The 13,799-nt window shown below is 40.5% G+C and overlaps 1 protein-coding gene across 1 annotated transcript in view; it reads right to left on the reverse strand.

Annotated features, from left to right (window-relative positions):
* Positions 1 to 13,539, reverse strand: part of LOC111867509 (zinc finger protein Xfin) — an 18,197-nt gene extending 4,658 nt beyond the window's left edge. Inside the window, exons 1-11 of the mRNA XM_023857454.2 lie at positions 12,600 to 13,539; positions 10,960 to 11,485; positions 9,669 to 10,039; positions 9,400 to 9,473; positions 8,033 to 8,236; positions 7,821 to 7,947; positions 6,611 to 6,871; positions 4,114 to 5,300; positions 2,090 to 2,193; positions 1,592 to 1,718; positions 281 to 415 (exon numbers count right to left, since the gene is read on the reverse strand). Coding sequence (XP_023713222.1) covers positions 281 to 415; positions 1,592 to 1,718; positions 2,090 to 2,193; positions 4,114 to 5,300; positions 6,611 to 6,871; positions 7,821 to 7,947; positions 8,033 to 8,236; positions 9,400 to 9,473; positions 9,669 to 10,039; positions 10,960 to 11,485; positions 12,600 to 13,250 — 3,767 coding nt within the window. The 5' untranslated portion in view covers positions 13,251 to 13,539. The remainder of the gene's footprint in view (positions 1 to 280; positions 416 to 1,591; positions 1,719 to 2,089; positions 2,194 to 4,113; positions 5,301 to 6,610; positions 6,872 to 7,820; positions 7,948 to 8,032; positions 8,237 to 9,399; positions 9,474 to 9,668; positions 10,040 to 10,959; positions 11,486 to 12,599) is intronic.
* Between the last annotated feature and the right edge of the window lie 260 nt (positions 13,540 to 13,799).

Below are 13,799 nucleotides of genomic sequence, written 5' to 3' on the forward strand. Positions count from 1 at the left end.
TTATATTTTTCAATATCTATTACTGCACATCATATCAGGATTTTAAATTGTGGCTACCATTTTATCAGTTGGCATGTCTGCCATGTATATTACTGATCCTAGGAAATTAAAAAGTACAGCCTTTGGGTGGCCCTCAGTTGTATAATCATGAAAACTGGTTGAGTGGCTCAAAAACTGAAATGGGCAGAGGGAATACAGACAGCATGACGATCTTTCCCTCTGAGGAAGAAATGTAGGCTAAAAATGTTATTTGTCAGAATCATCATCTCATATGCCTTACTTCTTTTCTCCAGTGTGAGTAATCTTGTGCCGTACAAGTTCTCTCTGTCGGAGAAACCGCTGGCCACACTCTGTACATTCAAATGGCTTCATTCCTAGGTGTTGCTTCTTGTGATCTGCAAAATCTTTCTGGTACCTGGGAACATTGATTGCTGTGACTCAAGACTCAGGGGTTAAGTGACTGAATTTAATTTTAAATGCAAACAAAAGCTATGAGAAGTATGTAAGATGTCTTCCTTCTTATAAATGCTTCCATATGTGTAGGACACCTAAACAAATTGATAACTGTGTTATTTACTGATCAATTTCTCTGCAGAATTTCTATCAGTATGCATTCCTACCTGAAAGCTGTCGAGCATTCATATTTTATTCGTTAACAACACTGTTAGTAGCTTGGACTGTGTGGCATCAAATGATCGGATGATTAGTGAATAATGAATTGGGAAAGATGTAGAAGTAAAGGTTCATGGCAAGCGGCCTCCATAGTCTAGGGGTAACGTTCCCACCTCACGACTCAAGGTACATGGGTTCAAACCTGGCGGAGGTCATGGAATTTTTAAGGGCGGAAAAATTCAGGGAACAAGTCTTCTGGGAGGGACTTTAAGCCGTGGGTCCTGTGTCATAAATTTACGGCACGTAAAAGATCCTCATGTCTCTAGGAGACCTCTGAGCTAAATTAGGCAAATTTCCCGCCCAAGTAGTTTCCAATGCCTCCAGTAGATGGGGATTCATTGGGTACGACAGCCAGCCTCGCTGGCTGAATGGGGCTAATAGTGAGCACCAGTACTGGCAGGGTATGGTGACTGGTAGAATATTAAAGGGGGACGTACAATAGACTATTAGTCACAGTGCATGGGGAAACCCACCCCCTCCAATAATAATAATAATAATAATAAAGGTTCATGGCATATCATAACTGGTATTCAGGCTGAGATTTGATCCCAGGACATTCTAAATAGGAAGCAGAATTTCTATCCAGTGGATTGCAACATTTAGTCAGAGGTTCATGTCATACCACTTTTGTGAAAAGGATTGATGTTACAAGGACATGTAGCATGTAGTGGAGAATCATGCATAGAGCATTCCTGTTAAGAAACTTCATGGCAAGAGAGATCAGGCACTATAAAAGTAGGAAAATATTGTAATGGGTGGTTGGTGAATCAAGGTGTGAAAATCTGTGGCACCTCAGGACAGGGTGTAATAAACACACTGATGAAAACTTGGGGTAATGTAAAAGTAAGAAATGTCTTGACCATCTGAATGGCTGTTAGTTGCTAAACAGACTGTACCATGTAGGATAGAGCCACCATACCTCATCTGCTTGCCACATTCTGTACACGTGTATGGGCGCTCTCCAGTGTGTGTACGCATGTGCACTTTCAGGTTGTGTTTCTCCGAGAAATGTTTGCCACACTGAGCACAGCCAAAGGGTCGTTCTCCTGTAAATAGTTTACATCGCTAAATTATCTGAAGTAAATAACTGAGAACCGAACATGGAATCTGCAGTAATACTTCATTTAGTAGTTTGGTAGTTTGCGGTACCTTTTAAAATGTCACTGGCAGCACAAAATGAGTACAGTTGCTAAAACAAAGGGGAGGTACCATGTAGTACATAAAATTAACTCTTAAAATGTCAACATTTAAATAAGAACATAAATCTTCCTGTTTCATTAAGCACAGGCATACGCGGGGGGGGTTGTACATATCTTTCCAATGCTGGCTCCACCTGTTGAGATGGTGACGAGCCGCTACTGCATACTCACTGCACTAAGGCCATTTATAGGTCATCAGAATGAGTCATGACTCATACCCATATGTGTCTTGAGGTGCCGTTCCAGTCTTGCACTGTTGAAGAATTTTTTGCCACACTGTTTGCAGGTGTACTCTGCTCCAACTGGATGTTTCTCTGTTGCTCTGTAAGTAAAAGTGCTCATACTGTTAGCTTCTGCCAGTAATTTTACAACAGGCATATGCAAGTCTAATTTTCAAGCTCAAATTGAGAAAAAATTATCTCAGACTTGATTTCAATGTTGCTATTCAATTTCAAATTTTGAAAATTTTCATATAAATGGTTTTGCTTTGCACAGTAGCACCAGGCTACCTGATCCATCAGAACCGCAATGATTGCTACCTCCAACATGACTCAAGTTGTCAACAAAATGTCTCTCCCCCCATTCTTCTGCCCATGGAGGAAAAAGGACATGACCATAGAAATTGAATTTTTTGAACATGTTTTATTAAGGATCTGATAACAAAAATTGATAAGTAGTGCACTTTAATGCATTGTGATTACAGTGTAGAAAGTTTACTAGAAGAGAAAATTCTCATTCACATCTTGACTCTCAGAATGTTGTCAAATTCTCGTCTGAGTCTCAGCTCATTCTTGCATGTGCCCGTTTTACAAGTTTAACTTCAGAGGCAAACAGTGTAGTGTTCAATGAGATGTGAAAGTCTTATTATTTTGCTCTCACAGGCAGAGTGGAAGAATGTGACTGTGGTAAGGAAGCCCAACACTTCTCAGCCCTTTGAAGCATAGTGATAAATATAAGTACTATCTGCTTTATCATTAACAAACTGCATCTTGTTTTCACACTGTCATATGACAGTATTATTTGATTGGTCTTTGTAATGGAGATACCATGTTTTCTGTAAGGTGGGAACTGAATATTTAAATATTATTTAGATGAAATTCAGACTTCAGAGGGTTAAGAAGTAAGTATATTGGATAAAAGTAAAGTAAAGCTGTCCCTGTAACAGGCTGTGAAGGCCCATGGGGTTGTGAGACGTTGAGGGTGCCACACTATCTAAACAATTGACTCAAAGATGGCGGTAAGGTTGTCAGCCTTGCACGCCGGCCGCGCTTTACTGCCCAGGAAAATTATTTTTAATTAATTCCTGGTACTCATTTCTGTTAGAGGCTGAGTAAACCCCAGGGCCTAGTGTGGCTGGAAGGATTAGGTACTGAATTAAAATATCAGAATATGTACAACTATCATTTTACATGTTGTTTTGTATGGGCATGAAACTTTATCTGTAACTCAAAGAGATTTGGACTACAGAGGGATTAAGTAACTGGACGATGGAGAAAATTACATCTTGAGGAGGTTCATAAATTCTGTTCGGTTAAATAAGTCAATAAAAGTGAAACAGACAGGGCATGAGGCATGCATGGAGCAGAAATGCCTATAAAATGTTTGAAAAACTTTGAAAGAACAGATTTATTTGGACACTTTGGTTTAAATACCAATGATTTCCATACCTCAAACTACAGTGTTTAATGGCAGGATGATTACTGAATAATGAATTGGAAAGGACATGGAAAGAAGTGGTCACGGCCAACTTAAGGTGCTAGCCTGGCATTTGCTTGGAGGGAAACCATGAAAACCACACAAATCCTCAGTCAGGATTGGCAATCTCTGGGCTGAGATTTCTGTGTGGGGCCTCTAAATACAAAGCAGGAGTTCTATCCACTTGACTGCAACATTGAATACCTAAGTGTACATAGGATGCAGAAACAGTGTGAGATAATGTGAAGCGGGCCGAGACAGTTGAGGGCATGGCATAATGATAGGCTTCTGTGTGTCTGTTTGATTTACACAAAAGCAGGGAACTTCATGTGAACAGTTACCAACTGCAAAATGAAAACTCTGCATCATAAATTTAGGATTTGACATTTTCACGGTGGTGGTTAAGAAGAGTTTTATCATCTGGGATATAGTGCTATGCAGTCCACTGAAAGTCAAGTAACTATATGGCATTGTATCCCAGAGGAGAGAGCTCTTCTGGATCATGGAGTTTGTGTATTATGCAAATAATGGCAAAAGGTGAACTCACTTTGGTGATTCGTTATTTGACTTCCTGATTACGGTCTTCTCCACAGGATTTGCCTCTAGGATCAATTTGCTGTTATCCATGGCTTTATTCATTGAATTCAGCTTCGGTTTAGCAACTTCAGGAACAGAATCTGGTAACAGAACTTTTCCTGGGTTTATTAAAACTTCTGCAGGGGTTTGCAGGGACATACTAGGGCCAGACAGCAAGTTCTTTGGAGTTATAATTCCAGAAGACTGAGACAGAGTTGTCAGCACTGATGGCTGGAGTGTGAACATGGGGGCAGAGTTCAGCAGGATGTTCTGATTGGTGAATGTTAGAGGCAATGTTTGTATTGCTGGTCGTGGCTGTAAAACAATGTTCCGTAGAAGTAAGTTCATTGGTGGACATAACAGTCCCATGTCTGTTGACGTGGCAGGGCCTTGGCTCAGATTCGTGACAGTGGTATCTGTATTTGATACGTCTGTAGAGGTTTTTGTGACTACACTTGGTATTAGTTCAGGAGGCACCTTGTGCTGTTCATCCATGTGCCTTGTCAGAACATCTCTTTCAAAGAAGTCCATGAAACATATCCCACACCGATATAAAGTCAGCATCTCCTCAGGTGTGCTACTTTCTGAAACTGTGCATTTCTTACAAATGATCTTTATGCTGTCCGATCCCACTTTACTCAGTGTGTCTTCACAAAATGGCTTATGACACTGGCTACATGTTTGCATTTTTATGATGCTCTTGAACTGGGATGACACATCTCCAACTACTGGCATGGAACTCCCTGCTTTTACTTCTTGTACTTCTTGCTGCTCCTCCAGACTTCCAAGTTGCATCTTAGTGCTGAATGAAGATTTACCAGGCTGTGGGGGTTTATTAGCAGCTCCAAGATCCATCTTCCTTGAACATGCCACATCAGTAATACTGTCAGTGTCTGGACTTATATACTGATTTGCCTTGTCTGACGATATATTCTCTTTGTCATTTAAACGTTTTGACTGAACTGGCTCCTTGTGACTGACCTTTGTGGGCCGAATTGCAAGGTCCTCTGGTGTGATATGTCTTGCTACCAGACCCTTCTTACCTATCATCTCTGTTACATCTTCAAGTTTGCTCTTCTCCTCAGCCACAAGTTTGTTTATCCTTTCTGCATGTGGATGTGACTCAGGGATTTTATCGATAGGTGGCAGAACATAAATCTGGAAAAAAGAAAAAAAGCTTCAAATCATCACACTTCTCATTCAAGATCATCTCAATTTTTTGTGGTACAATGAAAATGAAGAGACATCAGTTTACACAGTCAGTAAGGTACTATGCAACCAGCTCACACCAGGAAGTGAGAATATAGGACTGTAGATGGAGACTTTTATGAGTGCTGTCTGGAGTCTCCATTTCCCAGAACAGTCTCTTCAAGGCTTCAGTACTAATACCATGGTTCAGGATATTTCTTGAACAATAATTGTTCAAGAAATTTCCTTCTGCTATCGAATGCAAAATTCATCACCAACATGCAGTCAATCACTGGACTCATTCTGAATCGGACACTGCCTTAATCACACCATTTCTGTAGGGCCCATTCTTAATGTCATCCTTCCACCTATGCCTGGTCTCACAAAGTGACTTCTTTCAGAAGCTTTCTGACAAACATTTTATATACATTTCTTATTTCCCCTATGCATACTACATATCATGCCTCTTTCTTCCTTTATCTGATGATACAGTGGTATGTAGAGAGCATATATTAAGAACTTCCTCATATAGTTCTCAGACATTCTTCTTTTGTTTCTCAAAAAGATGAACCAAAAAATCCTTCAAAGTGTGAGGACTTCTGTGACAATTCATAATAACATGTGTATAAAACCTGTAGTTTTTATAATGACTGAACAAAATATTCTCTGGTCACCAGCTGCATCAATTACAAGAAGTCAAACATTATGGTGACCTTTCCCATCTCTGTCATCATTTTGTAATGACATGGTGACAGTAGTTCTCCAAAATGCTGGAATATTGCTCCAAATTGATGTGGCTGATAGCCTGAAAAGATTCCAGCAGTTCATAGCATGCTGTATTTGTATGACAACAAGCTGTTTGCTTTATGCCCTATACTCAAGCCAAAGAACACTCCTTGCTGAGTATCTGTAGAGGCTTACACACTATTTTGATAAGTTTCATTTCGACAAATGAAACTGCACTATGGCCNATTTCCCTTTACTATGGTACACCCTGTGAAGATGGTCTTGTAAGACTGAAACTGTCGTGGTGTTAACAAGTAATCAACATAAGGTAATAAACCGTACTTAAATGGTAACGTATATCTTATTTTGAGCTTACACAGTATATCCGCAGCCACCCCTACATCTGTAGGCTGTCTACATTATCCCCAGAGCAGATGCATCATGCTGTGCTGTCAAAGGGACTCACTCACACAACATACAAAACTGTAGCTACATATATGTATGTATATCTGGAGCTAGTTGTCTGACATCTGTTTTCCTATGAGCAACTTTACCTCGCTGACAGTTTTCTTGTCCACACATGAAATGACTGGCATATCCACTTGGTGTTTTGCCTTGAGATGCCTTCGCAAGTCTTGGTTCTGTCCATAGCGGGCACCACAGAGCCCACATATGAAGCGACGCAAACCACGGTGGATGCGCAAGAAATGGCGCAGCAAGTTCCCTCGATTATTGAAAATCATCGGACAGCTGGCACAGGGGTGATTCACTGTGCCAGGACCACAATGCACAGTGCTGATATGCTTCTTGAGGGCCTGCACATGAGAGGCAGAGGTACTGTCCTGGTATTTGCATAAGTTGTGTCATAACAATAGCAATAGTAGTGTTAACAATCTAAAGCTATACAATATACAAGTAGGCTATTCCTACCACATTTGTAATGATACATGCTGTTAATTGTCAAACAGTGATATTCACCCAGTTAATTTTAACATGGAGAGACAGGAAGGAAAGTGAAAAGGAACTGTGATATATATGTGAAAGGAATATGGGAGAAAGGAGGGAAGGATATAAAGGTAAGACTGGGACAGAGGAAAGGAATAAATGGGGTAAGGTAACTGCTGTAATGTAATGTAGAGTGAAAAAGAAGGGGGAAAGAAATAAAAAGGATGGACATCGACAGAAGGGGACACAAGTACTGAAGTACTAACAGGTTTCAAATTGAATTTTCAATGGGCATTCATTAGCAGTATTCATATTAATAAAAGTAAAGGAGTCAGTATAGCAACCGGCTACAGGCTGGATGACAGAGGGGTTGGGGTTCGAGTCCTTGTAGGGCCAAGAATTTATCTCTTCTCCATATTGTCCAGACCAGCTCTGGGGTCCCACCCAGCTCCTTAGCCAATGGGTAAGGGGTAAAGTGACTGGGCCATGAAGCTCACCTCCAGCTAGTGACGAGGTCAAAATTTGAATGTATACATTCAGTCCGCTATATGTCTTCAAGGTGAAGTGCCTAATTAGTTAAGTACAGGGACTTGACCTTAAAGTAAAAGTATGGCTGTCCCTATTTCTAAGGTCAATAACAAGAAAGTATACAGAAGCTATTCCAGTATCCATTAGGTAGGAGGCTGTGTGGACCCTACAACTATGTGGCAAAGACAGGAATCCATTCCCCTACTTGGAACTGAACCTCAGTCATTCAGCTTCTCATTCTAGAGACAAAGTTATGGTGTTTTCTAGTAAGAGCAGCATACAGTTTGGTACCTGGAGGCGTTTGAACCTCCCCTCACATTGAGTGCAGTTGAAGGGTCGCTCACCAGTATGGATTCTCATGTGTTCCCGCAGGCCCGACACACCCTGACAGGTCACTGAACACAGTGAGCATTTGAACCTGCAAACATTCATTTCGTATGACACAAGGAAGTGAGAGGGTGGAACAGGGTCACATTGTATCAAGTTATGAAACAGCATCTCACTTCTTTCCAAACACAGCATGGCTGTGGCCGTTTAGGTGCACTTTGAGTTGTCTGCGGCTGGAGAATGTTTTGCTGCAGATGTGACACTCATTGCAGGACTCATGCTCTGTGGCATGCCGTACCAGGAATTTGGGTCGCAGAAACACTTGGCTGCACACTGAACATCTGAGGCCACTCTTGTCCTTTCTGTGTAGCAGCATATGCCTGCAATAGACAAGTCAAACTGACTGATTGCTTTATTCACCTTGAAGGTAAAGTTTTTCCTGTGCATGATCCCTTGAAGACTTCTTCAAATGTCACTCTACCTGCCCTGCATTTAAATGAAAGCTGTCTCTGGTGTTGCAGTGATATTTTGACATATTTCGTCTGCAGAGATAAAATGTACTTGTTGGTCAAGGAAGACCACAGAAGACAATAATGTTGCCATCTGTTGATGTAAAGACAGAATACAGTGGAGTCCTGGTTATCTGATACCCAAGACTTTCGACTTCTCACCCAAACCCGCAACAATTTGAAAGAAAGTTCACAATTTTTGTAAAGTTATTCAAAAAACAAATGTGTGATGTGCATACATTCACCTGCGCTGTGATACTTCTCCCAGTAACCACTATTAGCACTGCCTGTTATCTTCCCTCATGCGGATGCTATCACAGTAGAGGCTAGTTGAATTTGTAATTGCATTACAGAATATGCATATGAAACCTTTCACCCATTAATCATATTTGTCACAACAAAACACTCCCATGCAAGAACTAAAGTGAAAAGATGTTTTCAGTTTGTATTGGGTTTCTACAAGATTTATCATGCAACTGGCACACCCTGTTCACTATTCATACTGAATAGCTGGGAGTTTACTGTACTAGCATAATACAAGTATAGACTTTAGAATGTCTGAGAAATATGGTACAGAGCAGCCAACTATGTCCCAGTGAACAGTGTCACTCAATAATGAATTAAGCTGCAGGTGCCGTCTGACAGCTACCATTATAACTAATATGTAGCAGAACTCATGTCAAAATGGATCTGGCTGTGCAGACATTTAAGACTCCAAATGTAGGAGACTTTCTGTACACACTTCACTACATCTTATAGGACCATTAACCCTCTAATGACTGAATTTATTGCAAATTATATATAAAAGATTCAGTCTGTACCTCACAGAGAACATATGATGTCTCTGCTACAGACCAACTGGTTAATGCCGTTTAGGAAGACAGTCGCTATTTATCATGAGAACAATATGGAACACACAAATATGCTCTGTGAGCAGGATGCAGAATTTTATTATGTTAAAGCAGGTGGTGCACAGAGTTACTGGGCTTTAAGGAGTTAACCAACGGGGTGCTTGTTGTGAGGCCTACATTTACCTGTCTCTAGAAGTCTTATGTTGGAATTTTCTTGAACAGACTGTACAGCTGTGTGGACGCTGGATAGTTTCAACCTGCAAGTGGACATAGTAATGGTGAGAGTGACAGGTATGTGATTATGACGGTCTGTCAGATTTACTTTCAATGTGCAGTTTGATATAAATTTTGTACCATCAACTGTCTACATGTCATCATTTGTTGGACCTGTCACAGAATGACAGGGGCTGTGTAATAAGGATTATGAATGTCTGAAGAGAAGATTCACTAACCTTGTGCACATGTTCCAAGTGGAAATTCTTCTTCCCTTTTGACAGGAAAGTCTTGTGACACACGTGACACTGTTGCTCAGTCTTTTTGACGAGGTACACCGTTTCATTAGACTTCACTTTGTCGACATGCGTGGCTATATGTCGCCATGTCTGGCTGACAGATCGGCTTCTCTTACCACAAACCAGGCATGTACAGCTACGTATATGATTGCTACGCCGATGCTCCACCAATTCGGTTGGTGACTGAACCTCCAGTCCACAGAGCTTGCACTCCAGTCCTCTCTTGTCTGCCAGTGACTCTGGTACCGACCCATCAGCTTCCAGTGTCTGGGAGACCGAACACAGGAGCCCTTCTACACAGTCAGTCACATCTGAAAATTTAGTCATGACCAGCACTTCTCAGTGGCACACAGTACAACAACTAACAAGCAGTCATTCAAGATGTGTTCTATTATTGTGGAGCACGAAAATTCATCACCACCACCACCACAAAAGCCCTTCAGTGAACCCTACGGAACCAGTTGAATCCACATAACATCTGGAGTTCTCATGGCAGTGAATACTGAGATCACAATCTCCTCGGATGTGATCCTGTGTAGTCTGGTTGATAGATACCAATCTGCCTGCTGTCTCCTCCTCCTATCCTGAAGATGGCAGTGATAGGTTCTTCCAGAAAATTTGTATACTTTATCTAAAACATCTGTGAGGGTACATCATACCCTGAATAGGCAACCTTATGGAAAAAAAAAAAGCCCCGTGATCAGTGACATCTCCAGTGTGGTGGTGGTGGTTCTCACTCCCAGTGTATAAAATAGAATCTAGAAATTTCTAATGACAATGTAACCATCTATGTCACTATCTGAAGAAAGTGTACACTGGGATGTTTATGACACACAAATACCTATCTACCTATATAAGATCTAAAAGTTTGTGACAATGGTATATTAACACAAACATTACATTTCTGGACATTATCCATCAACCTGTCTTTATTTAAAACACATTTTTGAGGCTGGATTCTGTCTCACTCATCAGATAAAACCACTCAGTTGGGCCCAATCAGTAGTGAGGAGGTTTTACCTGAAGATGGAGACAGAATTGTTGAGTTTTGAATAAAAACAGGATGATAAATACTGTCCTGAAACATAGTGTCTGCCTGTCTACCTGATTATATGATGCTACATGTCAGAAGACTTTAATCTGATGAGTTTTTGTGTATCCTGACCCCACCAAACCTTCCTGATGGAGATAAGAAAGGAAAGGGAATCATGAAGCCATGTTTCATTTATACCTTTATTGATGTCTGCTGCTGGATGATTTTCTGTGCTTGTTTTAAAGTAGACACCCAGCATGTCTTCCAACTGGGACTCCTCTTGGTCCAGCTCCTCAATTGCTGCCAAGAACTGATTCTTGCCCTGGACCCCATGATCCCTTACGTGCATTAACAATTCCAATTCGTTTGCAAACAATGTGTGACATATCAGACATTTTGAGCATCTGTGCCGATAGCGATGGATGTCAAGTGAAATGCTGTTCTGGAATCTTTTCCCACAATACGAACATTGATACGGCTTCACATCAACAAGGTGCTTGTCATAATGTTTCTGACAAAAGTATACTGATGCAAATTTTGTGGAGCAATACTGACAAGAATATATTTTGTCATGTTTGCGCTCATGTGCTTTCTGTTCCATCACTGTGTTAAATTCCATGAAGCATATTTTGCATATCATTTCTGGGTACTGAATTCCATGAACTGCTGATAGATGGCGCTTCAGCTGAGACTGGACCACATACTTCTTCCTGCATACAAAGCACTAAAAAAAAATTCAAAATTAGTAACATATATCTCGTGTGATGTTACTAAGCTTTAAAGTTTTCACAGGCTATTTGTAACTGCCAAAAAAAGTACACAACGCAAACCAGTACTTAATAATATATGAAGTTCACTGAGAAGAGTTCTTCAGAAACTGACAGTCACACAGCTGGTCAATAAATTCCCCATCTTTTTTTGAACCCCGAATCTTCGTTATCATGAAGATTACTCTGCAGTGTGACTCCGTGTAACTTTGTAGAGGGTTAAAAAACGTTTCATACAAACCTGCTGCCTCCATATTCCAAGTCTTTCACAGTCTTTTACCCTGAAGATGGAAGCAGCAGGTGCCTCTCAAATAAAGGTCACTGTTTATCACACTATATAGAAAGACAGCATTTTCACAGCCACTGCTACAAGACTCTCAAATCTCACTCGATCATAATCTGCCCCCAAGAGTCCTTCACAGCATTTTATCTTTAGGGGACTGCATAACATCCATACCCTCAGACTGTAGTTCTGTTTCTTACAAACCGAAAACTAACTTAACCTAAATTACAGCCGCAAAATTTGATCTGCATAAGATTATAATGGATCAGCCATTATTATTCTAATTTGTGATAATAGAAGGTACCAAATGAGGATAAGCTGGAAGCTCTACATTGTGCCTCATCATTCCTTTTGCACCCTGCAACAAGTCTGGTAACTTGTGGCTAAAATACATGATCATCTATGATATGTAAAAATATAACTATTGTCTCCCACTTTGTATCATAAATGTAATAGACAATATCCAAAGATATAAAATTTACTCTGTACTCCTGGCCAATATGTATGTTAACAATGGCTCTTGAAGCAGTGTGCAAGTATTGCAAGAGAGTCTTTGAATACAATTCAAATTCTCATTCAGTCTTCTCTTGATTATATGAGCAAACTTCTGTTTCTTAATTTAAGTGCTAGAGTTTTAGATATCATATATTGTGATACTGACAAGGAAAGAAACCTTGTCCAAGGCAAAGTACAGGTACTTCAGCTGATCATACAGAAATGTAGCTTTAGTCGGTTGAGATCTGCTTGCAGGAACATAACAGAAATTCTACAGTGACTGTTGCACTAACCTGTTCTAGCACCACCTGTTGTTGAGGATGCATCTCCTTAATGTGGTGTTCTACCTGTGTGGCCGACAGAAATTGCTTGTGGCATGTTTCACATTCATGTTCATCACTGTAATCTGGATCATCCAGAATTGTTTTGTACGTTGCTGCCAAAGATGGTTCAATGCTTTTGAGCTCTCGTTTCTGCCACATGCTTGTAATCAATGGTACCACTCTGTTTGCACCAGTGACACGACGAGATGCACCATGCTTCACCTTCACTACACTGGGCTTCTGTCTGATAATTTCAATGTGTGTTACTGGTCTAGCACTGATCATGTTCTGTTCAGAAGGAATGTTTACTGAATTCAACAACTGGTCACTGTTGCTCTCATCACCAGATTTATTATTTTCGATGGATTCTCTATTTTCCTCTTGCAGGCTTGGTTCTAATAATTCACTTCCCAGAACGATCGAATACAAACCTAAATTAGGTTGAACTTGCGTATTTTCCTGTGCCTGAGCACCTAGTGTGTCTTGTTGAGTCCTCAAAATTAATGTTGGTACTTCTTCGTTAAAGAAATTCGTTGGTAAGCCAGTGAGCAGAACAACACCAGACTGAACATTACAGCCTGGGTTGGCGATCATGTTATCTAGTCCTTTAACAGCTGTCATTGTCGGGAATTGTGTTCGTATATTATTTGCCTACACATTTGGAACCCCATCCAAATCTTTTCACGTACTTTTAACTATTCACTTGAAATATGGACATTTAAACATTAAATTTAATTGCACCATTACGTTCTCTTACAAAATACACACAGAGTAAATTAAAGTCACTGAGACTATAACTATGTTAATTGTAGGTTATATTGCACGCTTCTCCTTATCATTTGCTCACCGCCATTATGAATCAGAAAATAAACAAACGACTGTCGAACTGGTCGAAATTCTGTAGCCGCATTGAATGAGAAGCTTGTGCTATTAGTTGGAAGGCCGTCTCAAAGATGGCACGCTGTCGTCTTGTAGCAAATTCACTCACTTCCGTAATTTAAATGGGAGTTTCAGTCGAGGGTCCTAAAATCATACCTATCTCTCACGCACACCAAGGAAATTGACAACCGGAACGCAACAGCGATTTCAGAGAAAAATCGCTGATTTCAAGCAGGCAACTGGTTTCTAGATTAGCAGGAGCACACTGAGGAAACTTACAATCAATTAGTT

The sequence above is a fragment of the Cryptotermes secundus genome, unplaced genomic scaffold, assembly GCF_002891405.2.
Source record: "Cryptotermes secundus unplaced genomic scaffold, Csec_1.0 scaffold1089, whole genome shotgun sequence".
Classification (NCBI taxonomy): domain Eukaryota; kingdom Metazoa; phylum Arthropoda; class Insecta; order Blattodea; family Kalotermitidae; genus Cryptotermes; species Cryptotermes secundus.